The sequence below is a fragment of the Penicillium waksmanii genome (assembly GCF_028829765.1).
Source record: "Penicillium waksmanii strain IBT 27052 chromosome Unknown utg000008l:1.0-5622682.0:1.0-5626561.0, whole genome shotgun sequence".
Classification (NCBI taxonomy): Eukaryota; Fungi; Ascomycota; class Eurotiomycetes; order Eurotiales; family Aspergillaceae; genus Penicillium; species Penicillium waksmanii.
Genome location: NW_026643254.1, coordinates 1,539,733 through 1,567,522, shown reverse-complemented (window position 1 = coordinate 1,567,522; position 27,790 = coordinate 1,539,733). Strand labels below are relative to the sequence as shown.

The 27,790-nt window shown below is 50.4% G+C and overlaps 14 protein-coding genes across 14 annotated transcripts; 6 read left to right on the top strand and 8 right to left on the bottom strand.

The window, feature by feature from the left end:
• Positions 1-246: 246 nt before the first annotated feature.
• Positions 247-3,335, top strand: N7481_008916 (Zn(II)2Cys6 transcription factor; the record flags this gene model as incomplete). The annotated part of the gene is made up of 8 exons (XM_057268135.1): positions 247-301; positions 373-417; positions 481-1,008; positions 1,071-1,412; positions 1,466-1,747; positions 1,812-2,362; positions 2,415-2,866; positions 2,987-3,335. The coding sequence occupies 8 exons, from the start codon at positions 247-249 to the stop codon at positions 3,333-3,335; spliced, it is 2,604 nt and encodes an 867-aa protein (XP_057118812.1).
• A 765-nt stretch (positions 3,336-4,100) lies between these two features.
• On the bottom strand, positions 4,101-4,340 carry N7481_008915 (CDC26 family anaphase-promoting complex subunit; the record flags this gene model as incomplete). The annotated part of the gene is made up of 1 exon (XM_057268134.1): positions 4,101-4,340. The coding sequence occupies one exon, from the start codon at positions 4,338-4,340 to the stop codon at positions 4,101-4,103; it is 240 nt and encodes a 79-aa protein (XP_057118811.1).
• Positions 4,341-4,801: 461 nt separating this feature from the next.
• N7481_008914 (uncharacterized protein) lies at positions 4,802-5,990 on the top strand (the record flags this gene model as incomplete). Its single annotated transcript, XM_057268133.1, has 2 exons — positions 4,802-4,925; positions 5,053-5,990. 2 exons carry the CDS (start codon positions 4,802-4,804, stop codon positions 5,988-5,990), a joined length of 1,062 nt encoding a protein of 353 aa, XP_057118810.1.
• A 252-nt stretch (positions 5,991-6,242) lies between these two features.
• On the bottom strand, positions 6,243-7,142 carry N7481_008913 (ribosome-recycling factor; the record flags this gene model as incomplete). Its single annotated transcript, XM_057268132.1, has 2 exons — positions 6,243-6,590; positions 6,675-7,142. 2 exons carry the CDS (start codon positions 7,140-7,142, stop codon positions 6,243-6,245), a joined length of 816 nt encoding a protein of 271 aa, XP_057118809.1.
• A 542-nt stretch (positions 7,143-7,684) lies between these two features.
• Positions 7,685-9,847, bottom strand: hscA (putative Hsp70 chaperone (HscA); the record flags this gene model as incomplete). The annotated part of the gene is made up of 6 exons (XM_057268131.1): positions 7,685-8,143; positions 8,193-9,143; positions 9,217-9,370; positions 9,496-9,622; positions 9,682-9,732; positions 9,802-9,847. The coding sequence occupies 6 exons, from the start codon at positions 9,845-9,847 to the stop codon at positions 7,685-7,687; spliced, it is 1,788 nt and encodes a 595-aa protein (XP_057118808.1).
• A 622-nt stretch (positions 9,848-10,469) lies between these two features.
• On the bottom strand, positions 10,470-12,560 carry N7481_008911 (bromodomain-containing protein; the record flags this gene model as incomplete). The annotated part of the gene is made up of 5 exons (XM_057268130.1): positions 10,470-10,870; positions 10,948-11,593; positions 11,663-11,924; positions 11,989-12,185; positions 12,489-12,560. The coding sequence occupies 5 exons, from the start codon at positions 12,558-12,560 to the stop codon at positions 10,470-10,472; spliced, it is 1,578 nt and encodes a 525-aa protein (XP_057118807.1).
• Positions 12,561-13,427: 867 nt separating this feature from the next.
• Positions 13,428-14,000, top strand: N7481_008910 (cyclin-dependent protein kinase regulatory subunit CKS1; the record flags this gene model as incomplete). The annotated part of the gene is made up of 3 exons (XM_057268129.1): positions 13,428-13,531; positions 13,613-13,757; positions 13,842-14,000. The coding sequence occupies 3 exons, from the start codon at positions 13,428-13,430 to the stop codon at positions 13,998-14,000; spliced, it is 408 nt and encodes a 135-aa protein (XP_057118806.1).
• A 423-nt stretch (positions 14,001-14,423) lies between these two features.
• Positions 14,424-15,329, bottom strand: N7481_008909 (DsbA family protein; the record flags this gene model as incomplete). Its single annotated transcript, XM_057268128.1, has 5 exons — positions 14,424-14,501; positions 14,557-14,604; positions 14,699-15,097; positions 15,177-15,196; positions 15,251-15,329. The coding sequence occupies 5 exons, from the start codon at positions 15,327-15,329 to the stop codon at positions 14,424-14,426; spliced, it is 624 nt and encodes a 207-aa protein (XP_057118805.1).
• A 1,280-nt stretch (positions 15,330-16,609) lies between these two features.
• N7481_008908 (uncharacterized protein) lies at positions 16,610-17,359 on the bottom strand (the record flags this gene model as incomplete). The annotated part of the gene is made up of 2 exons (XM_057268127.1): positions 16,610-16,991; positions 17,238-17,359. 2 exons carry the CDS (start codon positions 17,357-17,359, stop codon positions 16,610-16,612), a joined length of 504 nt encoding a protein of 167 aa, XP_057118804.1.
• A 362-nt stretch (positions 17,360-17,721) lies between these two features.
• Positions 17,722-19,123, top strand: N7481_008907 (DUF3844 domain-containing protein; the record flags this gene model as incomplete). The annotated part of the gene is made up of 4 exons (XM_057268126.1): positions 17,722-18,055; positions 18,127-18,278; positions 18,344-18,487; positions 18,551-19,123. The coding sequence occupies 4 exons, from the start codon at positions 17,722-17,724 to the stop codon at positions 19,121-19,123; spliced, it is 1,203 nt and encodes a 400-aa protein (XP_057118803.1).
• A 752-nt stretch (positions 19,124-19,875) lies between these two features.
• N7481_008906 (uncharacterized protein) lies at positions 19,876-21,289 on the bottom strand (the record flags this gene model as incomplete). Its single annotated transcript, XM_057268125.1, has 2 exons — positions 19,876-21,061; positions 21,147-21,289. The coding sequence occupies 2 exons, from the start codon at positions 21,287-21,289 to the stop codon at positions 19,876-19,878; spliced, it is 1,329 nt and encodes a 442-aa protein (XP_057118802.1).
• Positions 21,290-22,135: 846 nt separating this feature from the next.
• Positions 22,136-22,923, top strand: cyp3 (putative peptidyl-prolyl cis-trans isomerase; the record flags this gene model as incomplete). Its single annotated transcript, XM_057268124.1, has 4 exons — positions 22,136-22,202; positions 22,286-22,431; positions 22,538-22,675; positions 22,732-22,923. 4 exons carry the CDS (start codon positions 22,136-22,138, stop codon positions 22,921-22,923), a joined length of 543 nt encoding a protein of 180 aa, XP_057118801.1.
• A 304-nt stretch (positions 22,924-23,227) lies between these two features.
• On the bottom strand, positions 23,228-26,483 carry N7481_008904 (alanine--tRNA ligase; the record flags this gene model as incomplete). Its single annotated transcript, XM_057268123.1, has 6 exons — positions 23,228-23,401; positions 23,471-25,879; positions 25,956-25,991; positions 26,058-26,084; positions 26,141-26,286; positions 26,396-26,483. The coding sequence occupies 6 exons, from the start codon at positions 26,481-26,483 to the stop codon at positions 23,228-23,230; spliced, it is 2,880 nt and encodes a 959-aa protein (XP_057118800.1).
• Positions 26,484-26,757: 274 nt separating this feature from the next.
• Positions 26,758-27,512, top strand: N7481_008903 (uncharacterized protein; the record flags this gene model as incomplete). Its single annotated transcript, XM_057268122.1, has 2 exons — positions 26,758-26,863; positions 26,971-27,512. The coding sequence occupies 2 exons, from the start codon at positions 26,758-26,760 to the stop codon at positions 27,510-27,512; spliced, it is 648 nt and encodes a 215-aa protein (XP_057118799.1).
• Between the last annotated feature and the right edge of the window lie 278 nt (positions 27,513-27,790).

Here is a 27,790-nt window from a genome sequence, read left to right as displayed (position 1 = left end):
CTAGAGTTTACTCGGTGATATTCACGAATCTTCTTTCAGCTCCAATCTCTGTTCCTTTCAAACCACACACAAACACACGTCCTCCCTCCCTCTATCTCTCTCTCTCTATTGTTTTCGGTTTCCCAAGGCAGGCCCTTGCAAGTTCCGATTTCTTCAAGTCGCGGGTTTCTTGAATCGTGACGTGACCCATCAACTTATACTTATAATTCGACCTGCCTCCCCCTTTTTTTCAGAGAGATTGGAGCAATGCAGGGTTACTCATTCGCCCCTCCGTCAGGGCCTCCTCGAGAAGGCCAAAAAAGTAGATTCTCCCGGATATCAGTCCCCACCGCAGCCCAATATGAAACGCATGCTGATCTTTGGGCGTTTTAGACTATGTGTTTGTTGATGAACATAATCGACACAAAAGACTGAAGGGTTTGTAATCCCACTCCCTTCCGTTCCATGTTCTATCTCGACTTAGATGCTAATAATTGATAGTGATGCGGGCATGCAATGGCTGCCGGAAGCGAAAAATCAAGTGTGATGCTGCGACCACCAATACATGGCCTTGCTCGGCGTGCACGCGTCTGAAACTCGTCTGCGTCCCTCCCACTATCGGGCAGGACGGTGAATTCCTTGACGGACCGGGTGGAGAGTCCATCGATATGGGAGGCCCTTCCAGCGCCTCCGAAGCCTCTCATCATTCATTCCCGGTACCTCCGACATATAGAGATGGCAACCAGCCGACGATGGCACCCTTATCTTCTTATGACTCAATGGGCATGTATTCGCAATATGTTCAAGCACCGCCAAATCAGCCCGCGATGTATAATGACATGCGGTCCCCTCCAATGGTCATGTCGCACCAACCCTATCAACAACAACCTCAACCCCAATTGTATCCAGGGGCGCAGCACCCCTCGCTTGGCATTGCGGACCGAGGAGTGTATGCTGAGAGCGAGCCATCCACAGCCGAGAACCTGAGTGATGTTCTTGGAGAATTGAAGATTGATGAAACCGGCATAGGTATGGCTTTTGTGCTTCCTCCTGTATCACAGTGACGTTACGAGGTTACTAATCGATCGCAGCTCCATATATTAGAAGACAAAGAACAGATCGCGCCGAACCCGATGTACCGGTTCAAGATGACGTGGAAGAAAAACTCCCGCCTCTCAGCACAGGCGCTGGCGCGACAATCCGAATTCCACCCGAACTTATGCCCGACGAAGACGACGTGATGAACTACTTCAAAATTTATTTCGATGAGATCCATCCGTACCTCCCTGTCATACCACGTGCGCATCTGTATTATCAATGGCAGAATGATCGCCGCTCCATCTCTCCCCTCCTGCTGGAAGCTTTGTTCGCATGTGCAGGACGTCTGTCCGATGAGCCGGCCGAAGGTGCCCAATGGCTTGCTTTGGCAAATAGTAAGTCCATCACCATGACTCACCACAACCTTTGGCTAATTTCTCTCCTCCAGGGCACGAAACCAATTTCATGGATGTTCCGCGCTTAAGCACGATCCAGGCACTGCTCCTCTTATTGAAAGCACGGGAGTCATTGCCCAAGAAGGGCTATTACTACCGGTCCTGGCAAACGGTCAAGACAATCGTATCGATGGCCAAAGATTTAGACATACATGAACATTACAGCACTCATGCCGAAGGAAGACCCTGTGACCTGAGTCCGATTGAATGCCTGGTCCATACTCGAGTTTGGCAGGCTATCTTGGTAGTGGAGATCATGATCGGTGCTCCTCAAGGTAAGTGTCCATTTTCTATCTCTCGATAATTCGCTTGGGAGAAATCAGTCACTTACCATCTTAGGTCGCTCGGACTACGGCGTTGACATCGAAACTGTGGACATGCGCCCTACGCTGGACATCAGGGGCCTTGATGCATATGAATCGGATCGTTCCAGGCAATATGCATATTTTGTTCGCAATGCGCGTCATATTCGAATCATCACAGATATATATCACAAAATCAAAAAGCAGAAAGACTGGGGAGCCAATCCCCAGTTTGCGCAGAAGAATCCGCTATTTGCAGATTGGCTTCGCAGCTTACCGCCCGATCTTCAGGTCAATTACCCAACCGATGGCTCCCCGCCATGGATTCCGTCTCACTTTGTGGGTAATATGCATTCTCATTGCCACTTGGCCATTATTTTGTTGCATCGCCCGCAACTCGCCTCTCAGTCCTTTGCGGCTGGGGGTGACTGGAAAACACACTTTTCCTTGTGTTATTCCTCGGCAAAAAGTATCTGCCGACTACAGGAAGCCATTCTTGAACGATTCGGCCTCTCTGGCCTTCTTTATATGCAGCGCGGAATCAACTTTGCCATCTACTGCATTCTCACTTGCACCATGTTACACTTGGTTAGTGAATCTTTATCCCAATCCAATCGACTCTTCCTAATCCAAAAAACAGATTGCTATCACATCTCCAGATCCCGAATTCAACTCCGACGCGCGAGAGTTCTTCACGCGCCACATGCGCATACTGGAACGCTGCTCAACCGCCTGGCCTATGCCCGAGATCCAGGCCCAAATCGACTCACTACGGCTCGCCTTTTCCGCAGACATCCATCGACCATTTGAATTGAAGCCAAGTTTTCCATACGGGAGCCCGTCGGAGCCATATCAGCCCAGTCCTCCCATGGACGCGCACTATCATCCGCATCTAGGCAATGTCCAATCCAGAGTGGGTCTCAACGCACATCCAATCACCCCTCCGATATCCGCTGGTGCTGAAGACTCCAAGTCCGACACTTCCTCTCAGTTGCAGTCCTTAGGAATGGTTCCTCATCAACCGCCCACAACGCATCCCCTTGACGCTCCCCTGGTGGACGAAAATAGCTGGGACCCTACGCGCATTATCAAGTAATTAGCCCCGCCTCCTTTCCTTCCAAGGGTTCTCATTCCAGGTCTAGATTATCTGCGTGGTTGATTGCCCATACTGTTGAATGCGAATGCTAATATTTCCCTCTTTGAAATTTCTAGTCAATGGGACATGGCTTTCTCCGTCAACCCATCAACCGTCAGCACAAATTCACCCCCAATGCCAATGAACACCCCCCAACCACAACCAATCGGAAACATGGTGAATCAACATCAGCATCCACATCAACAATATCCCATGCAGTACGAGTCTCCTTCAAGAACCGTCCCATCAACCCATTCCGTCTCCGTTTCTCCCCCGCAATTCCAGGCCCCGCCTGTCGTCTTTAGCGCCAGGGACTGGCAACAAAGTGTGGCCAGTGTTTTCGATCCTCAGGGATTGAAGAGGCGGTGGAATTACTCTGTCGATATGAATGCCGACAATAATATGGCTAAACGACAAAGAGGATGAGACAAGCCCTGAGCCGATCCGATCCGATAGTTTCACAATCTCCATCCACATCCACATTTCCCTTTATTTGTTCATGTTTATCATTTTCATTTTCCGGTCCGATGTCCATACTACTCTACTACCCCCGGTGTCCAGGAACTACGACTACGGTTACGACTCGTGTATAAAATGTGATGTGATGTGGCCAGGTCGTCTACGAATCATTCTCTGATGTATTCACTGATGTCGATTGGCTGAAACGAAAAATTGGATTTCAATAAATCCACCCTTGTATATCATGACAACAAACTATGCCTCCAAATCCCTATCTCATCTCCTTTATCTTGAGGAAATGAGATTTGGATGGCCTTTCTGGTTCATATAAATCTTCCACCCAACGCCTCCAATTCGTGTATAGACTCATGTGTAGACGTAAATGAAAATTGCATTGCAGGGATAGGCCACCTGGGCAGGCGAATGAGTGGGTGTCTGGGTGTTGTGTGATGCATAGTGTGTCGTGTTCATCGGCTCAGCCGTGAAATATCATAGCCAATTAAATGGAATAAATAGATGGCAGAATAGAATTCCCAATCGTCATGAAACCCCAATTATATGGCCGTGAAACATTATCGTTTTTCGTATATTATTCTCAGATGTTTTGCGTTTTGCTGAAGAGGAGAAGGAAAGGCTCGTGGCCAAGGTCAAAGAGGAGCGTTTATTTGTCGGTGACGGATTGCGATGTCTCCAATCCAGCACAACACCATAGTATATCTATCATCCGGGCCATCACCCCTGTCGCCCGAGACCAATCCTCTCCTCACGCGAACGGACGATCCTCGCTTTATCACCGGGTAACGGTTTCAATTCATCACTTGGATCGAAGCCTGTGTTGGTGTTGGTGCCGCTCTTCCCTTGCTCAGATGTTGCACATCTGCTTTGTTCCTCTTGTTTGCGGAGCCGAGACTCTTCGAATGCGGCGATGTCTTCCATCGTGACTGTTATGGCGGTGGGTTTGCGGCGGAGCATTCTGATTGTGTAGTTGGTGTATTTTTTGTTTCCTTTTTCTTTCAGATTGAGAGAGAAATAAAATAAAACAATGGCCGTCAATCGTCGAGGTTGCGGTAGCCCGCATTGCGGTCAGGTGCGGTTTTCTGCCGGGGCAATAAATACACGGCGGTGCTGCATCTTTATATAGAGAACTGACAAAGTACCCCTCGGCCATTCACGTTTTTTCACCAAGAGAAGAAATCTATAATTTAGTATCTAGAATTAAGCTATTATACCAGTGAGCAGAAATAAAAGCAGCTTCCAGTACATTGACACAGTCAATCTACAAAGTACATAAGTTCAAGATAGAAAGGCGGCGTCCAAAGCGGTGAATCTTTGACGCGGCCCGCCGAGTTCAACTGAGTCTTTCCCAAAAGTTGAGTTGGTCCGGCCAGTGGGTTCGTTCAACTTTCCACCATCTCCTCACCTCACACCACAAGATGATGCGGCCTCAGCTCAGGCAACTCGCCCGTCACACGGAAGCCGTGCGAATTGGCCTCTCCGCACCCGTGCGTCCCTTTTCCGTTTCCTGCGCCGCGAGAGAAGACGAGAGCAAGCCATCAGGTAGGTTCAATCCATCCTCCACATACTATCTACACCTTAAGGGCTATATCAAGGTCCCAATGCATGAATTGGGCTACCAATGCTACCCACAATTCAAGTTTTCTGACATATTTCTTCCCCTGGACAGCACCAGCCAACCCCGAACGCCGACAGAACGCCCAGACCAAACCACGCAGACCTCCAACACAGTCGCGTGGCCCACCATCCGGCGCCCCGAACAGACGCCCGGCCAACTTGAAAGCAATTGATGCCCGATCGTTCGCCGCTCCCGCCGCAGGAACCGACCAACCTCGCATTATCCGCAGCCCGCGAGCACGCAACGTCCGACCCGGCGGCCAAGGCAACCAGGGCCAGGGCCAATTCCAACGCAAGCCCTTCAACAAAAAGCCCCTCGCCAAAGCCAAGGGCCGTCGTGAACGACGACCCCGCGACGCCAAGAGGGACGATGGCGACGAGACTCAGGAAGCCGCCGAGGAAGCTGCCATTGAAAAGATCGAGCAGGAACAGGCTTTGAAGGAGCGTCCGGTGCCGGTTCGTTATGAGCCGCGTGATATTGATTTCTCTACACTGAAGGCTACATGGCCTTCGCTTCCCTCGGATGCAGACTCCCGCTCTGCTGCCGTTCTCGAAAAGCTCGCGAGCCTTGGTGGTCGTTTTGCGAATGGGTATATTCCTCCCCATGAATTGGGTAGACGGATGTGGAAGGGTGAGAATGTCTTGTTTGAGAGTGAGGCTGAGCAGATTCAGGCGCTTGAGGAAGTTAAGCGTCTTTCTCAATTGCGTGCTGATAAGATCTCGCAACGGAAGGGTGAGCTTGTTGAGCCTAACGAGGTTAAATTCAGTGCCCTCAATGCTGAGGGTACGAAGACTTTGATGGAGAAGTACGCTCAAGGGAAATATCCTGCCCTGGAGGCGGTTGGCAAGGACCAGCCTGCTGCTCTGGGTGATGTGGTGCGGAATCTTCGAAACAATGGCACTTATGAGACGGCGGGTAAGAGGCCTCAGTTTTTGGCGAAGGTTGAGTCTTTACTCTCCTCCAGCTCCAGTCGTGTGAAGCGCGCTTGAGCATATTGAGATGGGCTTGATATGATCGTCTCATTGCAGCGTGTGGATTTTGTATTATACATGGGGTTTTCGTTTCCTTTTTTTCCTTTGCTGTTCTTTTTATCCCTGGCCTGGGCATGTTTTTGGGCCCTTCACAGGCTCTCAGACTCTTGTATCTAAATTTACATTTTACATTTGAAAAGTGTTACTACTATCACATCACCATCCAGAAAAGTCTTCTCAGGCTCGTAAGAAATCTGCTGAAGCTTATGCTTATGCTGTTTCCAACATCTTCCTAGCCCCATCAAACAAATCCTTAACCTCCTTATGACCCTTTTCCGTAACCTTCTCCATCTGGACCGTGGCATTGCGCACATCATCCGGTCTCGCCGTCTTCTTCTTCTGCATATCCTGTAGTCGTTTGTGCATGGAGCCACGCGCATCACGGACGCTAGCAGCTGCCTTTTCAAAAGCAGCCTTGGCAACAGTCACGCTTTGGTCTCGGGATTCTTTTGTCGGGGGTGGAATGGGGATGTTGAGTTGGAGCGGGTTGTGGGGGTCTGCTTGCGGGGTTAGGGATAGATTTGAAGAGATGATTGATGATGATATGGGTTTGATGTGCTGAGAGTATCGGTTAGATTAGCATTCAGTCGCATCCTTTCCATAATTGTGAACTGAACTGATTGTATTGAAACGGAAACTCACCTCCTCCTCAGCGGCTAAGATAGTAACCATCCGCCCACCCTTAGGCACGACCTGAGCCAAATCGCCCAGCTTGAACGAGTCGGCACTATCCTTGCTGAGCTGGACTTTTAATCCTTCTAGTGTGGCGGTGTTAAATCGGCCCCCGGCGCGAAGTTTCGAGAGGTCATCTTTCAATCGTGAAACGGCGGTTGATATGCCGGTTTGAAGGTGGGAGAGATCGAATGGGTCTGGGCCTTCGGAGCCGGTAGCGGCAGGGCTTGATTGTGAGTCCGAGGCGGAGGTGGGTGCTTTCTTGCTGCTGCCCTTGTCTTTCTTTTTGTATAGGCAGGGTGAATTGGCGAAGGTACGTTGGTGCAGATGCGATTGAGGCGAGGTCAGGTGAGGGAGGAGAGCAGGTTGCCAACCTTTAAATACAGGGCGAGATTGAGTGGTGAGCCTAGTCGGTAGGCGAGTCGCGACGCGTAGCATTGTGGGCAGGGGTTAAAGGTCTTAATTCGAAGTAGAGTAGAGTAGAGTAGAGTAGAGAGAATGTGAGGGTCTTGCTATCGGCCCCAGAGGGCAAAAAAAGGTTGGGGAAAGCGGAGAGCCTGCAGCTGCAGCTGCAGCTGCAACGACCAAGCATGAACTGCAACTTGGGTAGTTCAATCAGACCACCACTCATAGGTCATATTGAGCATCAAGCTGATAGACTACGACTACTTGTTACTACTCTACTCAGATACCACCAGTAACCAAGACACGCAGAGAAAAGGTCGTCACACATTAAATTTGCAACGTTAAATCTTCGTCTACAGGAACCGTACTTTTTAAAGACAAAATGGAAAGGGGTGACGGTGACGGGTGAAAAAAGAGAAAATACTGCGCCCAAGTGTGCCCGGCTTCAAACACAAAAAGCAAGGGCCAACGCTGCCCCTAGATCTATACGGCTGCGGCAGACCTTCCATTATCCGAGGAAGGGGGTCATATGTTGGCCGATCCTATGTTCATCGCTATCGCTTCGCTTCGTTCGCTTAGCGGGTAGCCATGGCCTTGGTCATGAGACGCTTGAGGGCCAGCTCCTTCTTCTTGAGGTCCTCGGGGGTGGAGTCCTCAACCTCCAGCTGGGCCATAGCGTCAGAGAGAGCGGACTCGATGCGCTCCTTGTTGCCACGCTTCAGCTTCATGGCCAGGGTAGGCTCGGAGATCATCTCCTCGACACGGGAGATGTAGGACTCGAGCTGCTGGCGGGACTCGAACTTCTTGGTGAAAGCCTCGTCGCTGGTCTTGAACTTGGCGGCGTCCTCAACCATCTGGTCGATCTCGGTGCTGGACAGCTTGCCGACAGCGTTGGAGATGGTGATGTTGGCGGTACGGCCGGAGGTCTTCTCAGTGGCGGTAACCTTGAGGATACCGTTGACATCAACCTCGAAAACACACTCCAGAGCGGCCTCACCGGCACGCATGGGGGGGGAGGGGAGCAAGAGTGAACTCTCCCAGGGAGGTGTTGTCGGCACAGTTGGTACGCTCACCCTGGTAGACGGGGAACTGGACGGTGCTCTGGTTGTCAACAACAGTGGTGAAGGTACGCTTCTTGATGGTGGGGACAGTCTGGCCACGGGTGACAACGGGGGCGAAGATGTTACCCTCCATGGCGACACCCAGGGAGAGGGGAACGACATCCAGAAGGAGGAGGTCAGCGGTCTCGGCGGAGGTAGCCTTTCCGGAGAGGATACCGGCCTGGACGGCGGCACCGTAGGCAACAGCCTCATCGGGGTTGATGCTCTTCTCGAGCTTCTTGCCATCGAAGAAGTCGGACAGGAGCTTCTGGATACGGGGAATACGGGTGGAACCACCAACCAGGACGATCTCATCGACCTTGGACTTGTCCATGCCGGAGTCCTTCATGACCTGCTGGACGGGGTCCAGGGTGCCGGAGAAGGCCTTGGCGTTCAGGTCCTCGAAACGGGCACGGGTGATGGTGGAGTTGAAGTCCTCACCATCGAAGAGGGAGTCAATCTCGACAGTGGTCTGGGTAGCGTTGGACAGAGTACGCTTAGCACGCTCGCAAGCAGTACGGAGACGGCGGAGGGCACGGGCATCGCCGGACAGATCCTTCTTGGTCTTCTTCTGGAACTCCTTCTTGAAGTGGTCAAGGAGGTTGGTGTCGAAATCCTGACCACCAAGGTGAGTGTCACCAGCGGTGGCCTTGACAGTGAAGACACCACCCTGGATGTTCAGCAGGGAAACATCGAAAGTACCACCACCCAGATCGTAGATGAGGACGTTGCGCTCCTTGTCAGACTTGCCAGCACCCAGACCGTAAGCAATAGCGGCAGCAGTGGGCTCGTTGATGATACGCAGAACGTTCAGGCCAGCAATGGCACCGGCGTCCTTGGTAGCCTGACGCTGGTTGTCGTTGAAGTAGGCGGGAACGGTGATGACGGCCTTCTCGACCTTCTTGCCGAGCTTGATCTCAGCAACCTCCTTCATCTGTTTTATTGGTTAGTATATTGCAATCTGTCTCTGAGGGGTTTTTTAAGGAAAAACTTGCCTTCATGAGGACCATGGAGGAGATCTCCTGGGGAGTGAAGGTCTTGTCCTCGCCGAGGTAGGCAACCTGGACGGCGGGCTGGTCACCCTGGGCGACGACCTTGAAGGGCCAGGACTCAACATCCTTCTTGACGATGGGGTCGTCGAAACGGCGACCAATCAGACGCCTGTGAAAAACCTTCTGGTCAGAATTTTTGTTCCGTTTAAAAAAAAAATAAAAAATTCAATTCTTCAAGGATATCCAAGTGGATCCCCGCAAAAAAGGAATATCAATGGATCTTGATAGACTCACTTGATGTCGAAGACGGTGTTGGCGGGGTTCATGGCAGCAGCGTTCTTGGCGGCCTCACCAATCAGACGCTCCTTCTCGGTGAAAGAGACGAACGAGGGGGTGGTGTAAGAACCCTGGTCGTTGGCGACTGGGTAAATGTTAGCATGGAAATGGAGCGAAGTGGTGGTTTGTCGAGTGAGAACGCACTGATCTCAACGTTGGTGCCCTCATAGTTGGCAACGCAAGAGTAGGTGGTACCTGCGCACAAAAGAAAAAAAATTGGTTAGCGGACGAATCTTGGGAAGAATGGAATTGAGACAATCATACCGAGATCGATACCGATCGCACCGTCGTACACCTCAGAGTCGGCCATTGTGAAAATAAGTGGTGGGAATGAAAGAGTGGGAAAGGATGGAGAAGAGGGAAGGGGAGGGGTCGAATTTTTTTAATAAAAGCAGTGCCACACATCGGGAGGGCAGAAATTTTTCGGGAGCGGTAGGTCACGTGTTATGGGGGAGGCGGAAACGAGGGAGGCTTACAGTAGCGTTGCAAAAGTTTGAAACCCCATATTGCCCACCATTATTGACCGCCTTCTAATGGGAAACTGGTAGCTACCTAGGATGGAAAAGATAGGCTAATCTATTCTGTCTTAAGTAGCTACTACTCTGCGATTAGAAGACGGAGACAAGAACAGTCAACAAGGGGTTTCAAACTTGTGCAACGCCACTGTACCAAATACAGTGGGTGATGAAATGTAGGAAAACTTAGGCGTAAGGCTTGAACTTTAGGGAAACCTCGGGTGAATATGATAGGTTTAATATTATGATAATGACCAAGACAATAACCAGAATAAAAAAAAAGAACAGAAGAGAGACTCGAGAGGCAAAAGAAAAGATAGAAGGGGGGAACGCATGATACCTCGGTGCTTCAACATACCCTCCTCCAATAAATGCAGTATGCAAGAATACACTCATCCAAATGTTATACAACAGACCTCATCGCAACAAATTGAAAAAAATAGTGACCCGCTCATAGTCCACTTCTGAGCCCGGGGGGCCGGATTTCGGTGCCCCTCTTGGCGGCCCGGCAATCGCCTCCAAATCAACCTTTGTAGTACCCGGGTGGAGTTGGATGTCGTACGCCAGCGTAGTTGTCTCCCCAGACGGGTGAAGTCGATGTGTGCCCATAACAGCGACCAATTTGGTCTGTTTCTCTGCCGTACTAGCTGCCAATGTAGGCCTGACCGTCAGGATGCGATGCGACGGCGGAAGGCTGATTGTGATTGCCTGTTGGCGGAGAGTTGACGATGGAGGGATGTCCAGGCATAAATCTTGTTGTAGAGCAAGTGATGGGTGGGTCGAAATTTGCACATTCTGAATCAGAGCAGAGCTTGCATCTGTATCACTGTCAGTGACTACATCCAATCTATTTGCTCGGTTTCTCGAATCAGCTTCGATTCGGGCGGACACTCACCTTGACCTGGGCGCCTCCATATTGAGTCGAGAGGTGACAATGATTCAGGGGGTGGGTGGGGAGGAGCTGGGACTAAATACATCAAAGTCAGCGCAATCAAGAGCATATGGGCAGGATCGAGGGATAGCGCCACACCATCATACGGAGCGACTCCACCAGTAGACTCGAGGGGGACGCCCTGGAGAACATGAGAAGAGCGTCTCTCGGGATGCTGAGATGATGCCATGGGCGTCTCATCTTTGACATGTGTAGCATCTCGCACATTCACAGGCACCCCGTGCGGCTGCTCAGAAGCAGAAGGAGTGGTGGCGATACTAGATCGGGGACTGCCGATCTGTCGTCGAAGAGATCTTGTTCGAGGAGAACGTGGTGCATCGGCATCTTGACTTTGACTGGCTGATCCGGTTCTCACAAGCTCTTGTTGTCGTTTTAGAGCGTCGTTATCAACAGCAACGCCAGATGACGGTACATCCTTAGGTGTCTCGGAGGTCTGTCCAGACATCTTCAATGTTAACCTTTGCGCTGCGGGCTCGGAATCCCTTGCACCCATCTTCAATCGAATTCGAGGCATTTCGGGGGCACCATCTACCTGCATAGAATCGGGCACCAGCTTCTTTGCTTCAGTCACGCGCCGATGGAAATACTCCTGGGTTGACATTAGCATTAGCACAAAGACCAGTGCAAATTTACATGATGCGATTCAGGAAAGACTTACCTCCAAAATCCCCGCAAGAACCACGATGTCACTATCGTCTTCGTTATACTCCCTCGCATTTCGCCAAAGATAGCTGACCTCTTCTTCGAATGATTGCCAGGTAGGAAATGCGGTCGTCTTGGAGGGATTTTTGCGACTTTCAGTGCCGCGCACCTTCTGCTGAATACTTCGTATTGACACGGGATGATGGATGAGCTCGTAATAGTCGCGGTATAGATTTCGGTCGGGCTTTCCGACAAACGGGTATGCCACTTCTTCACCACTGCGGAGAAGGTTGGTTAGCTTCGCGTCATCCTCCACGTTCCATGGGAAGCGAAAATGCCTACTCCGAATCCTTCAATCTGGACAGTTCAGATATGATCCTATCCTGTGCCGATTGAATAGTGTCGCCCTCGAAGTTCGCCTCAGATTCCTCTTCCTCTTCCTCTTCCTCTTCCTCTTCCTCCTCCTCTTCAGGGTCCGAGTTCACATCGTCCGCCTCGTCCGCCAGCTGAGTGTCTTCCTGGTCCGGTAAATCGTCATCCTGTCCCAAAGCTCGAAATGTTAGCGACACAATTCAATTCGCCCATGCGACGTAGAAGCGAATGAAGGAGGAAGTGGAGATGGAGATGGAGATGGAGATGGAGATGGAGGGGGTGCGGGCTCTGACTCGTGGCGGTCGGAGCTCGTCGCACAGCTCCGTCGCAAAGCAGATTTGCATGAGCGGAGCCCAGCATCCCTGCTTGGAGGAAGATCAATGCTAGACTGTCCGCAGGAGCGGGCTTTCAGACGCGCATCGGAGGGACGGGCAGTCATCTAAACAGGAGGAACGCGCACGATTACTTACAGAAACTTTGCGCCGCTTTTGTCTGCGGAGCTCTGGGGAAGCCGCAGCCGCCGAGCGCCGTTTCGAGCTCATATTTAGGTCGGGCAATTGAAGCGCAAGGACTGGATAAGGGAAAAGTAGTCTTGGACGAGGGATTCCCAGTTCATACCTCGAGGGGTGCAACCGACGCGCGCGCGCGGCGATCTGCCCCGGAGGGCCCACCCGTCGGCTCGCCGCCTTGGGTAAGTCAAGCAAGCATAGGCATTGGCAGACAAGTAGGTAATTAGATAGTAATTAGATAGTAATAAGATAGTAATAGTATCTATAATAGCTGGTATATGAATTTAGGTGTTCAATAATATCTCTGATTATTATGAATTGTAATTAATAACAATACTGCCTAGAGCATTAACATCTGTTAAGCAGAATAAACCATGTGACATATATGTACTTCACACATACTCCGAGTCCGAGTATAATAACGCCAAGGTCAAAGTCAAAGTGAGCAGACCTCGAGAAGTGCCGGATACTAGTTACTATTGATAAAATGCAGATACTATCCTTAACAGCACTTTTCGGTATTTATAAATTCAATCCAGAGCCAGACAGATCTCCCAGTAACATATCTACTAGTAATATACCCCATCCACTTGTCGCCTGAGGCAGCAACAAAGTCCACGCCGACCCCTCCATTTTCGTCCCGAAAACAAACCCGCTCTTCAAAACGCGACCCCATCTTTCTCTCTTTCCCCCTCCCTCTTTCATCTCGGTCTCCACTCCAAGGACACCTTGATATAATCTTGATCTCTCAATCAATTCCGGTCCGTGTCTACTCTCGCAAGCTGCGACACCCACCCTCCAAATTATTTCTCGCGGAACCCCCGACTGACCTCCGCCACGTGCAGCTACGGATTCCTCTACCACCCATTCTCCTAAGACCTTCACTTTCCTCCTTTCACAATGGATATCGATCCCATCCGGCGAAACAAGAAACCCCGTCTTCTGCTGGAGTCGGAGCGCGAGCGTCTTGACGAATTCATTGACTCCATCCACTACTCAGCCAGGTATGATATGAAATCGATGCTCGGGGGTTGCTCGGAGGTCCGACGATTTTTAAATCATTTACTGACTCGACTCGGTATCAGGTATTCCGATGACGCATTCGAGTATCGCCATGTCCAGCTGCCCAAAAACATGCTCAAGAAGATCCCCCAAGATTATTTCGACAGTGCCAAGGGAACGTTGAAGTTGCTCTGGGAGGAAGAATGGCGAGCGTTGGGGATCACACAGGTGCGTTTAGGTGGAGGTAGAAATGGAAATAGAAATGGAAATCTCCTTCTGCAGACCTCACTGACACGCTTCTTCATTTTCTAGAGTCTGGGCTGGGAGCATTACGAAGTCCATGAGCCAGAGCCTCATATTTTGCTATTCAAGTCCGTCACCCTCCAACTCCAACTCAAATCCCCAAATCTATCGCTGACCTGTGTTTCTCTCTTTCTTCTAGGCGTCCTCTTAACTACCAGCCCCCGCTGACCCAATAAGCTCCCTTTCCTCACGAATTGATGCTGTTGCAGTTGGAAATCCTACCTTACTCCTCCTCCCATACCATCCCCTCCTCCGTTCTCACTTCATATGCTAGGCTCGACTGTGGTCTTCCCCATTTTGTTTCCTTTTTATTCTCCTTTTCTTATGATCGCATGAACATGCATAGCTTGTTATGTTCACTAGGGCCCACGGCAGCTTCGTAATGGAAGTTCCGGAATGAGATATGATTCACATTTTCCTTCTTCAATTTCCTATGAACATGAACCGGCAGCGGCAGCGGCCTGGAATATCTAATGCATTGTGCAGAGCTGGGGCTGCTCCGCCTGCTTGCTCCCAAGACCTAGGTAGCACAGACACAGACACAGACACAGACACAGATGCGCGGCCTTTTGAATGTTTCTGTTCTGGCCATCAGACCACGTTCTTTGCCAGCCATTCCTCCCATTGAGCTGTGCTGAAACCACTGCTTATCCCACGCTCTTCCGCTCCCTGGGCGGTGTCAGTGATTTGGTTGCCTTTCCTTCGAGAGAGGTTTGTGCCTTACATTGAAAAATACAGTTGGTGATACGTGCACCCCAATCACTCGGTCCGTCTAGATTTGTGTCAGTCGGATGTTTCTTCCACTTCCAGGAGTTCTTCCTATATTGGGCGAGGGGCTGAAAAAAAAACAAAAAACAAAAACAAACCTTGACTATCCGCTTGATATCATCTGTGACCTGATTACCCACATTCAGCGCTCCATCCGGGCCGAGGGTATCGGGAATCTTCAATAGATCCAACACCTTCCCCTCATCGACGCCAACGGAGCCTGCAACCTGGGCCAGACGCTCGTATGTCTGGTTACGGGTTTCATTGACCACGTTCACGTCAAAGAATTCACCCTGGACTTTGAAAAGTGCCGCACTAAAGGCCCAGAATTTCTCGGGTGCTAGCCGGAGAACGGCGGCGCCGGCTTCGTGGGTGAGTGTGGAGGATGGGTGCCAGGGCTGGATATGCTGGCGGAAGATTACTTGGAGTCGTGGATTGTATCGTTGGGTGATTTCGGAACTCAGGGAATAGAATGTATTGAACAGTTTGGCTGAGAACTGAATAGCGGGTCCGAGGTTTTAGCTGAGATATCAAATCAAAGACGAGGCATGTAAGCAAGGATTAGATTAGACCAACCGGGCACACATAGTCAAGGTCTAGATAGGCCGGTCAGCATATTTCATCACGAAGAGGATATAACTCATACATACACAATTCAAGAGTATGCTGTGTTTCTTCTTTCTTACCGCCCGAGAGCTTGATACCGGCAAAGTTAGGAGGAACAGACATGGTGATGGTGATAGTAGTGATGATGGTGGAGGAAGTAGTAAAAGGGATGGTCTTGGGGCGGTCGTGGATCTGGCGTCATACTAGTATTTCCTTACCCCGCCGGTGGAGATCTGGGCCAGCACCGCCGAGCTATCTGCTTATAACGGGTTGGTGGTACTAGTAGTACATATACACATGACCCGCTATGATGACACCATGAACTACATTTTCCTCGGCTTCATACCCAGCTACGTAAATTTCACGGGTCATCTTGCTTCGGTACGGTGATTACCACCAGGATACCTGAAAGTTAAGTAAATTTACAATAAAATTGAGATTATCTTTTTAATCTGATATACATCTTGCTTGAAATGGGTATAAGAGTTATTGTTGGCTATTTTCAGATTCTGTGTACTTCCTTTGGTATGCGGTTAAGTGGGTTCGAGCTTGAAAAATGAGGGCAACACAAGAGAGCCAAGCAGACAACAGTCACCTCACCTGAGCGGCCGTTGTTTATGATAACTCAAGTCTTTGAGTTTTACATCCACAGTTCGCCATCCAGGCTTCGCTGGGTCATACTCGCCCCGAACTTCAAACCGGCAAGACCCATGCGGCCCCTGCACCCCCACGGGGCCAGAAAAGAAGAAAGAACCCCGGAGCGGAGTTCGAGGAGATTGAGATTGATGGTCGTGCAGCCTTAACTTGAAGGCTATAGATGCCAAATGAAGATCGGACCCTGGGCCGAGATCAGGCAAAGGGAGCCGCTGCAGTGACGATATGATAAATGATGGGTGGAGTTCGGGTTCGGCATTGGATGGGATGCTCTCCGTAGGACGGTCGGATATTCGCGGTTGCAGTTGAGACTGCTCATGGGTGGTCATGGGATTCGGTTGGCTTGAGAGGGTAAACCTCCCGTTCAACAATTGTACATCGTTCGGTTGACCGTCGGGGTTCATTAGGCGGTCCATTTGTCTCCTGTATAAGACATAATAGGCATCCCAGATTGCGAGTGCCACGTGCGTTGGTCTCATAAATGTCGACAGCCTATCACCTATCTCTGGGCTCATCGGTTTTGTCGCCCACAATATTCCGTCATCTGTAAGTTCCATCCTGTGTATGGTTAGCGCGAATTCATCAATTATATACGATTCAACTGGAGCCAAGCATACCCAGCGCGCACATATTCCGGCGGAGGACGAGACGGAAACTGTGGTACCAGCCAAAGTCCTGTTAATGATAGTGGACCTCCAAGAAATGGCGAGATCTGCTCAGAGGCACTCTGGAGGATAATGGCCGCAAGTTCATCTGGCATTTGTTAGTGTTGGCTCGATTCCGGTGGAATTCAGAAAACCAAACGAACCTCTCAGCTTTTGCAATTTCTCGCGATCCTTTGATATCTTCGAATACACCTGCCATTCCGGGTCTGATGCGGTGTAGAATTCACCCTCCTGTTCTTCCAAGTACCAAGTAAGGGGGATGAATACGGGCTCATCCTCCTCTGCCTCCTCCTCTGCTATTTCCTTATCTTGGCGCTTGGATTCAAGTAGTTCCTTTTCTTTGAGAGGTTTTTTACGTCTTTCCAGCTTTTCATCGGGGTCCTCGTCCCAGTTGGCGTAAACTCTAACAATGACAGTCCAGGTATGGAAAGCGACGCCGTAAAATAAACATTTTCCGATAAAGGACCTAGTTCATAAAACAGTCAGTGGAAAGATCCTTGTGAGAAAGCCGATATAGACATGAGCTTCCAATCGCCCAGGGAATTCCATCAGGGCTGCTGTGCTTTGTTGCCATTGACACAGGCATCTCTTCAAGTAGGGCCTGCGCTGGAAGGAACACAGAGCAGCAGGTCTGAAGCCGAGAAGAATGACCGGGTCCCAGTGGACCATCTTCCAATATCCCAAAAATATAACTTGAAAGTACTAGACTCACCTTAGCCAGGGTCGTCGAAATCTCACATGTCGAACAGGCGTGTGAGCGGTGATCGTTTGAGGCCCAGTATAGAAGCGCGAGGGACGTGCTTTACTTCGCAGTATCTGCCGTAGCCAAAGCATTGAGAAAATCCGTCCAGAAGAGATCCTCAGCCACAAGAAGCACCACGGGGTATTGATATTGACATGGAATGGTGGGAAGTCTTGGGTTTCGACGAATGTTAAGGAACACGCCGATCGCGGGCGCCGGCCGGCCGCTTGCCACGTGACGCGTTATCGCAATGGACAAGTTCCCGCTCGGGAGGGAGCTACGCTGTTGCTGTCTCCGTTCTGTCTTTGACCTTCTCGACTGACCCCATTCAAGACAGTCTCTTGTCGGCCCAGTAAATAAGGGCTCTTGTATGGCTGTCACGCCCACGACCACGACCACTCCTCGCCCAACCCAACCCAACCCTTATCCGTCTCGAACCACTTAAGCTTCTCCCATGATGCACTGGCTTTCGAAACTCCTGGCCCTGGCGGCCACGAGTGCAGTGGGGACGAATGCTTTCGAGTCCTCAATCTTCACATTTCATGCGGACAACCAGGCCTCCGCCGATTCCACCGGATCACAGACCGTCTCGGAAGATGTTGCCCGACTTATCCTAGAGCTCCGCATGAGGTCACCTTTACATTCGAAGCTGGGAAGCATGGATCCCGATGTTGTGGACAATCTTGATCAGTATGCGGACTTTCAGTACTCTCTTTTTGGAGGCTCGGATGCCGAGGATAAGCTCGGCCGGAGCATCATTTTCCTAGAGGGACTTGATGAGGAAGTTGGTATGTTGATTGAAACTCGTAAACCGATTTAAAACGACTCATCAGCTCACCATTTTGCCTTTTGATTACAGTGTCAACTCTCCGCAAGAGTCAAGATCATAGCATTTTTGTGCCCCATGCTTCGTCGGCCATGGTCAATGATGCCCTGGAGCCTCTTATGAACAAGGCCAATGGAAAGCATTGCACATATAGCCAGCACGATGGCGCATCCCAGAACTCTCGGGTATGAAAGCTTCCACCCCATTACTAGAATATGTGCCATTCCCTTTGCTAACAATTGGCTTTTAGTCTATTCAAGAGTGCCTCGCCTACAACCCCGTTCTCTTTCACGGCAGCGGCTTATCTGATCATGATATCCTCGGCCTAGTGGATTCAATGGAGACATTCGTCAGCAAGAATACAAAATTGACTAGTTCAAGACTGGTATTCGAGGTAAAATAAACACACATACGCAGCCCAGATGGAGTAATGGCAGCTAGCTAAACATTACCACAGACGAAATCAGTCAAGACTGCCCAAATCGCCAAGTCTCTCGAAGCTACCTTTGCCGATCTGGCCAAGACTGCCCAATCAACCAACATTGAAATCACAATCGTCGCACTCCCAGTAATCGACCACACCCAGGAATCCGCGCAAGTCCAACGACGCTCCGTGGAGGCTGTATCTCAAAGGTCCTCGGCGTCAGCGGACTTTGTGCACACAAACCTCGCACCAGTGTGCCACGCCTCAAACTCTTCATGCGAAGACGCAACAAATAACTGCTCCGGTCACGGATCCTGCTTCTTGAAGTTCGGACCTGGTAATGAGGACGCCAAGGGTAACTGCTACGCCTGCAAATGCCGACAAACGACCGTTAAAAGCAGTGATGGCTCTGTCAAGAAGATCCAGTGGGGCGGTGTTGCTTGTCAGAAAGAGGATATTAGTTCTCCATTCTTCCTTATTGCCAGCGTTACCATTTTGGTTATTGTTCTGGCGGGCAGTGCTATTGGAATGCTTTTTAGCATGGGCAATGAGGCCCTTCCCAGTGTTATTGGTGCTGGAGTGGGAACTTCAAAACAGCAGTCGTGATCTGATTTGATCTCATCTGATCTCATTTATTCCCAACATTCCCAATGGGATGGGGAATTTCGGTGTTTGGTATTTTTATTATCTTGTATGTGAACTCGGTTAATTGCTTTCTTTGGACATGACATGTATTCCAACTGCTTAGAATCTACCCTATCATTCGAGTATTTAAACTCGGGGCTTTCTGATATCCTTCATTCTTTATCGAGATCGAATTACTACTACGTAGTAGCGTCAGCTAGTGTCACATCTCAAAGTGACAGGTCTTAGTGTCTCTTGGCGTAATTAATAGAGACCAGAACTTGACGTTCGTATATTACTGTAGCTTATATTTACTTTCCTTTGGCGAAAAAAAAGCTGGATATAGTATGTAGCGTAAATCATCATTACAGGTTGCGCCCCAGAGAAAAAAAGGGCATGTTTCCCAGAATTGGAAAACAAGTACGCACACTTCAATCTCTTCAAATATCAAACACAAGGAGGAAAATTCTGCAATGCCACTCTGCTCTCACGAGACCAGGCCAGGCCATAGGGTGGGGCTTTGAAATGGGTATTGAGATGTCTTGCAAACGCGTACAGGACCGAGGTCGAGATCGAGGCCGAGTAATTACATAAAATAGATAAAGACATGGACAACGAAGCAGCTGCTTTATATCGACCAAACATTCCAGATGTTGATCCAGCATGCAAATGGTTTTTTAATATCAGTAAAATCGTATAGTCCAAAAGACTAGGAAAATCGGGGGCAAAATTCATTATGTAGTGCCAGCCTCGAGTTGGGCTGGGGTTCGAGTTTCTCCAGCGGCGAAGCCTGGAGCCGGAGAACTCCCGGGCAGTTGTTGTTCGTTTGTTGGAGATGTCTGTGTCTGCGGAGATGGATTCGAACGCAGACGAGAGGGGATGAAACGCGACCATCGCGACTGTGATTGTGTTTGGTTCATGTCGGATGTAGTTGGTTCGGGGCGAGTTCCTGCTCGCGGGGAGCTATCTTGTGGTGGGTATTGAGGTGGAGGGGACGATTGGAAAAACCGGCTAGGTAATGCCACCGGCATCCGGAATAGATTCGACGCGCCCCCGGGTCGTGCTGCTCGAACAGGCCTGGCGAGGAGATCAATACGACTTGTTGCAGCACGACGTCCGTTACGATCTGCACCGGCAGCCCCGTCGGGCGCCTGTGAGCGAGGCTTAGGAATATAGTAATCAGCCTTGCACAAAGGACAGCAAGCCCTTCGACTGGTCAACCACGGATCGACGCAGGAGGCATGGAAAGCGTGTCCACAGGTCAATCCACGAATATCATCATCGTCCTCGATGGTATCCAAGCAGATCGCGCAGGAATCACCAGGGTTTGGCAATAACTCGGAGGGAACGGCTTTTCGAATTTGATCACCGTCTTCCTCGTCCTCTTCGGCCTCGATGCCTTCGTTCACCAATGAGTGCCGCCACTTTTCTTCCGCATCGGCTGCATCGTCGTGGTGAACTACGGATACGCCCGTCGCAGGAGAAGCTTTCTCATCCGCTGGTCGTGAGGTTGATTCGAGATGTGAAGCAGGTGTAGAATCACTATGTGTTTCTTCACGCAGACCGTTTTCGACCGAAGGCGGCGAGGTTTCATCCGTAATGGGCGCAGGCGCAGTCGCAGTCGCAGTCGGGGCGGAAATAACACCACTTTCGTCAGCCAGACTCGGCGGTCTACTGTTCGGAGCCGTGATGCCACCTTCAGTTGGAAGGCCCTGGTGGGCACGGGATGACCTCCACACCTTGTATTTCACCAAGGGGAATCGCTCATTGACCTCATCCATCGACATGAGTTTCTTTTCGCGTCGTCGGCGATGAGGACGTGGCATGGCTACCAGGTCAATAGGGTCGCCAGTCTCCTCGCCGTGCAGCTGGCGGTTCCGTTGATTATATCGGAAACAGTATTTGACACCGACAATGATCCTGTTAACCGTGTTAGTATTGTGCCCAGTCGATTCTTCACGCCAAGGAGGCTGCAACGGCGCAGTTTAGTGATGATCCAACATACCATAGATTGGTGAAGACGACGCCAAATCCGAGCGCGACAAAAAATAGTAGCGGCGAGCTCGTGGCGCCTGAGCCCCCGCCGCCTCCGCTACTGCCAGTTGTGGTCGCAGCACTGGCGGCTGCCGTGGTGGTAGAAGGTGCCATCCTGATCAACAAGGCAGGGGGTTGGCGATGGGATCGTAGGGACGTAGGGATGCAAATCAAATGCTAGGTCCCACTAGATGTCAGGATTACAGGGCGTCCGTAACCATTCCTCCAGGTGCTGGATCGAGAAAGCGCACGATGCGTAAATGTTCACTTGTCGTGTTCTCAAGGGGGGTTTGCGGGGGTTGGAGGAGGAGAAGGAGGAGGTTGGTTGTTGGCTGTTGGCTGAGGGTGACCGACGCTTAGGTCAATGCGAGCTGCATGCAAGCCGATCAGACCAGGCAACTGAAGGGAAGAGGCGTTGCGGGTTAAAATTTTGAGAAGAGGCTCCGAATAGTCCACCAAAGGGATCAGCCAAGCGAAGTACTCATATCATCGTAAGGTGGATCCTGTAGGTAAAGCAAAGCAAGAAGGCTGGACGCATGCGGAGGAGCAGAAGAGGAGGTTGTCGGTCACGGGAACTCGGCTGGGGCTGAGAGGAGAGCGAGAGGGGGCTGGAATCAATAAAGGAAAAGGAGAATACGAAATACAAAGTAGATAAAGAAAAGAAAGTTCAGGTAAATTGTAAGGGGCAAGCAAGTTGAATAAAATTAAATTCAATGTAGATCAATATGAAAAAAAAGGTGTAGCGATAAGGGAGTGGAGTGGAGTGCGGTGCGGGTTCGGCGCGGCGATGTGATGTGGTGATGCTCGTCGGGAAGAAGATCCAACTCGACCAACCACCACCATCATCATCACTGCCAGCACCTCCGCCACCACCCCGAAGGGCCACCATTCTGCTATATTTCTGCTTGATTTTCGACCTCCAACGTCTTCAATACAGTTCGCCCTCCATCAAAACCGATCATGGCCGAATCCATCACCCCATCAGAAGCCACCAATCCTGTGGTCTTCTTTGATATTGCCCTTGCAGGTAAGGGCGGTGCTGTCAATGTCAATCCTAAAGCAGGATTTCAATTACCCATTGCATAAATCGCTAAACCCCAAATCATCTAGGCGAGGCCCTTGGCCGAGTGAAGATGGAGCTATTTGCCCACAAAACTCCACGAACAGCAGAGAACTTCCGCCAATTCTGTACGGGCGAAACCAAGTCCTCCAAGGGTCAACCACAAGGCTACAAGGGGAGCAAGTTTCACCGCGTTGTATGTACCCTTCAAGCTCTGGAGTCTTCTCTGGGGTTTAAATCCAAATTTCGAAAATCGCTAGTTATGGTTGGTTGATAACTAACCAACTGCGCCTCCTTTCCAGATTAAAGATTTCATGATCCAAGGTGGTGACTTCATCAACGGTGATGGCACGGGAAGTTGTACTATCTACGGCACTCCCAAATTCGCTGATGAAAACTTCGAGCTTCAGCATGATCGGCCTGGTCTGCTCAGTATGGCTGTAAGCACACCCCCTTCCCCTCTTCATTCTTTATTTGCATGTATTGACGCGATCAGAACTCCGGCCCAAACACCAACGGCTGTCAATTTTTCATCACAACCACCGCAACCCCATTTCTAAACAACAAACATGTGGTATTTGGCCAAGTCATTGATGGACTGGATGTGGTTCGTATGATTGAACACACACGTACCACCAGAGATAAGCCGAACCAAGATGTTTCCATCGTGCAGTGTGGAGAGATGTAAAAATAGCCCTACAGAAGAAAAGAAGAGAGAGAAAAATCAAGTGGCGATAATTGTGAAATGAAATATATCTTCATGGGATGTCAAACATCTGATCTATTCTGCCTATAAAACGCCACCACTTAAGAGACCCTGGCCTGAGATGGGGGCCACCGATACGAACTTTCGAAAATCGAAAACCTCAAGACTTTTTTTTGCCTCCCTAATTTGATATTTCTCGAAAATAGAATAAAATACCCCTTAGAGTCCTAAAGTAACATTTTGCCTTGCATATTGCCATTCAATACCATTATCGAACCAAACCAATTTAGATCTTGAATTTGCTCAAATATTCAGTTGCAAGCGAGACAGCCTCGTCAATTTTGTCTGGGTTGGTACCGTTTCCAAGAGAGGTTGCTCCTTTACCTCCAGCCTTGCCTCCAACGGCGCCGGAAACGACAGCGGCCCATTCTGTAGCAGATGCACCTTGGTCACCAAGTTCCTAAAAATTGTGAAATATTAGTTTAGTTCCCATCAAAAGCATGTTTTATTTGTATGTGACTTGACTTACCTTGGACACGAAGCAGCCATGAGCAACGCGGGTGTGCTCAGAGTCAACAGCCATAACATATACGTTCTTGTTCTGCATTTTCGACTTGACGTGGTTGATAGACTCGCTGACAGCCTTCGCGCTGGCCGGATTGGGCAGCTTCACGACAAACCACGAGGAATCTTTGTTCTCAGGGTCTTGGAAATGGGAGTTGATAGCGTCAACGGCCTGCTTAACCTCAAGCTTCTGTTGAGCCTTTTGTCCATCAAGGACCTGCTTGTTGATAGCAGTGAAACGAGTACGGAATCGCGCCTTCTGCACAGCGGAGATCACAAGTTGGTTGAGGTCCACTTGGATTTGCTTGGCGTCACGTTCCTTCTCGGCTCCAAGAGCCAGGCCATCCAATCGGTCAAGGCGCTGTCCAAATTCTTGGGCTAGACGCTGGACCTCGTGAGCCTCTTCGCCAGTGACGGCGATAATACGACGGATGCCCTTGGCGATTCCGCTCTCTTCCAGAATGATCAGGTCCTTGATATCGCCGGTCTTCTGGACGTGGGTTCCGCCGCAGAACTCGATGCTGACCTCCTTCCAGCGGGGATCCTTCACATCACGCAGGATTTCTTCCAGCTCAACGCCAACAGAGACAACACGGACGGGATCGGGGTAGGTTTCGCCAAAAACGGCTCGGACGCCGGAAATCTGCTGAGCAGTGGCCAGAGGGACTTCTTGGGAATAGACGGTGCAATTTTGGCGGATGTACTCGGTAGCCTTTGCTTCAATCTTCTCCAGATCGGTGTCGGAAACCGCGGCCTTGTGAGAGAAGTCGAATCGGAGCTTCTCGGCTGCGACAAGGGAACCCTTCTGGTCGATTCCATCGCCCAGAACTTCCTTCAGGGCAAAGTTGAGAATGTGAGTACCGGTGTGGTTGTTCCGGATCGGCCAGCGGCGGAGTTCGTCATACTCAGAGATGACAGAGTCACCCACGGACAGTTTACCATATTTCATGAAACCGGTGTGGAGAACGTATCCAGCGTAGGTCTGGACATCACCAACCTCAAGCTCGGCCTGGCCGTCAATGACAATCTTGCCGGTGTCACTTTCCTGGCCACCCTGCTCAGCATAGAAGTTGGTCTTGTCGAGGATGAGCCCAAGTTGCTCGCCCTCGGGGATGCTATCGGTATTTTCATGGAAACTTCTAGCATGGTAGATGGCCTTGACATGGGCAGTAATGTTTTCCCTGCCGAATTTGGCCGAATCGTCCGTCTTCGTAACACCGCTCATTTTCTCCAGCTTGTTGATATCGTGGACATCAAGCTTGACGGCACTTGCGGCCGCCTTCTTCTGTCCTTTGCTGGCCTCCTTGGCCTTCAGGCGTGCTTCTTCGAATTCAACATCGTCGATGCGAAGGCCACGTTCCTCAGCCATGATTTGGGTCAAGTCAACGGGGAAACCGAAAGTGTCATAAAGTCTCCAAACATCAGCCCCGTGGAGCTTGTCATCGCCCTTGACCTTGGCCTGCTGGGCGTATTGTTCGAATTGACGCTCGCCCCGATCCAAAGTCTTGGCAAATGACAATTCCTCCTCATCCAGAATCTCCATCACGTCCTGCTGCTTTCTCGTTAGCTCGGGGAACATCTCGCCAAGCTGCTCGACAACAGTGGGCACGAGCTTGGAGAAGAAGCTGCCGATTTCGACTTGGAAATATTTACGCGCGAAGCGAGCTCCTCGGCGCAGAACACGACGGATGACATAACCACGACCCTCATTGTTAGGGGCGACACCATCGGAGATAGCAAACATGAGAGTTCGCACATGGTCCGCCACTACACGGTAAGCAGTATCGATACCATCGGCATCTTCGGCACCAAATTTGCCGCGGTATTCCCGAGCTCCGGTGGTCTCTTGGATGGTCTGGAAGATAGGTGTGAAGACGTCGGTATCGTAGTTAGATGACTTATCCTGCAGGATAGAAACCAGACGCTCGAATCCCAGTCCAGTGTCGACGTGCTTGTTGGGGAGAGGTTGCAAGGAACGGTCTGCCTCGCGGTTGTATTGGATGAAGACGTTGTTCCAGATCTCCAGCACGTTGGGGTCATCCATGTTGACCAGGTGGGCGGCATTTCGGCCACCGATGCGGTCATAGTGCACCTCACTGCAAGGACCGCAGGGGCCTTGGTCACCCATCTCCCAGAAATTATCTTTCATGTTGCCAGAGAGGATGTTTGCCTCTGGAACACCCACGGATTTCCATAACTCCTTTGCCTCCAGGTCAGGTTCCACGCCACTGGCCTCATCGCCTTCGAAGTAAGTGACATATAGGCGGTCAGGTTGCAGGCCATAGACCTTGGTGAGCAAAGTCCACGAGTAGTTAATGGCTTCCTTCTTGAAGTAGTCGCCGAAACTCCAGTTACCGAGCATCTCGAAGAAGGTCTAAGATTGGCGCATGAGGTTAGATTGATTTCGAGTTAAGATGATCGCGATAGAGACTTTGTAGGCCAATACTCACATGGTGGTAGCTGTCCTTGCCGACATCGTCCAGATCCTACAGCGGGTGGTCAACAAACTGAACCATATTCTTACCACGGATGAATGATCATATCCTACTCACATTGTGTTTTCCACCGGCACGAATACACTGATAGGGAGTGTTAGCACAAGATTCACAAAAGAAAATACCCAGGGAATTGCTACCTTTTGCGAGTTCACTGCACTTTTTAATTTCGCAAAGTCTGACTGCGGGTCAACGGTACCGAGGAAAATCGACTTGAACTGGTTCATGCCAGCATTGGTGAAGAGGAGGGTTGGGTCGGAGAGAGGCGCGACGGCCGAGGAGGGAACTAAAAAGTAAAACCAACACCAGGTCAGTAAATGTCGTTGTGGTATAGGCGTGGGCGTGGGCGTGGCGGGGAGAGGAGAGGGGCAAAAGACGATCGCGGGGTCACTCACCAAAAGTATGACCATTCTCCTTGAAATAATTCAGGAAAGTCTCTCGGACCTTTGGAGCGGTCCATTCAGGACTATTGTCAGACGCCATCCTGGTAAGCGTTGGTGGCTTGGTGGAGGTGGAAGAGTGGACAAAGCGAGGATGGAAGGTTCTGGGAATTTGGAGTTGGCGCGCAAAGGGAAGATGAGTCAAGGTCAAAGCCAGTTCCCCCCTCAGAACAACCCCAGGCCCAACCCACATTGACCCCCCTTCTCAAGACTGATCTATTATACCAGAACGCACACACACACAGTTCCCCTTCCTACCAACCAAGATCTCTTGAGCTGCCGCTCGTACTCAATAACCAGAACAGGGGGTGTTGTGGATGGCGCGGAGTGATGAAAGATCGCAGCACGGCAAAAAGCGCGCCGCAGAGGGTGACCCGGATGGCGCGCAACCACTAACCAAGAGATTTGGTCGACTCCAATTAGGTATGTCCTCTCCCGGGGCTGACCAGGTGAAATGGGTTGCGATTGCGCTGCGACTGCGACTGTGTTGCGATTATGGATCTTCAATTGACATGTCTTCTATCTCGCAGACAATGTTAAGCCGAGCCCCGGTGCTCGGGCCAAATACCACGAGACTCCGACTCCAACTCCAACTCCAACTTCAACCTCAACCTCAACCCCAAATCCCCTCCCAGTCTGCCCACCTCAAGGCCAAGCCGATGACCATGAGTCGATGATCCTGGACGACACTAAACACACCACCTATGTATACGACCTAGATCGAGAATTGGCCGATTCCGATTCCCCGCCCGGCGCTCTAGTCCTTTTGCCTCTAGCGGAGCGTATGCTCGCCGTACCCGGTTCGGTCCTTTCAGATGATTCCTCCCAGGGGAAGGAGTTGGTTCTTTACTCTGATCCATCCTCGCTTTCGGTTCCGATAGAGCATGATAGTGTAAGAAGGGCTATAATTGAGTCAAGAGCCAGAGCGAGGGCCAAAAAGATTCAACAGCAACAGCATTCCCATTCGAACGATCCATCAGATATATCACCATTGTCATTGGCTCCATTATATTCGATTTCGCATTCGGATTCGGCTAATGTCTGTGATGACGACCCAATGGATATTGATTAAGAACTATGATCAATACCTGGACACTTGTAGAGAGAGAGAAGAGAGAGAGAATATAGTTGAAATATTGTTAATCATACACCCAACCATGTCATACAAATTGATTATCCCCTCCCGGTGAAACTTCTATCTCTTCCATCTTTGGAACCTTTTATTTAGATCTGAGTTAATCCCTTCAACTAGTAAACCTTATAGCAGGCATCATATCCTAAGACAATTTAAGTTTCCTTTCAAGACAAAGCTTTACATAGAGGGCACGTGTGCCTTAAAGCTTAGGCCAA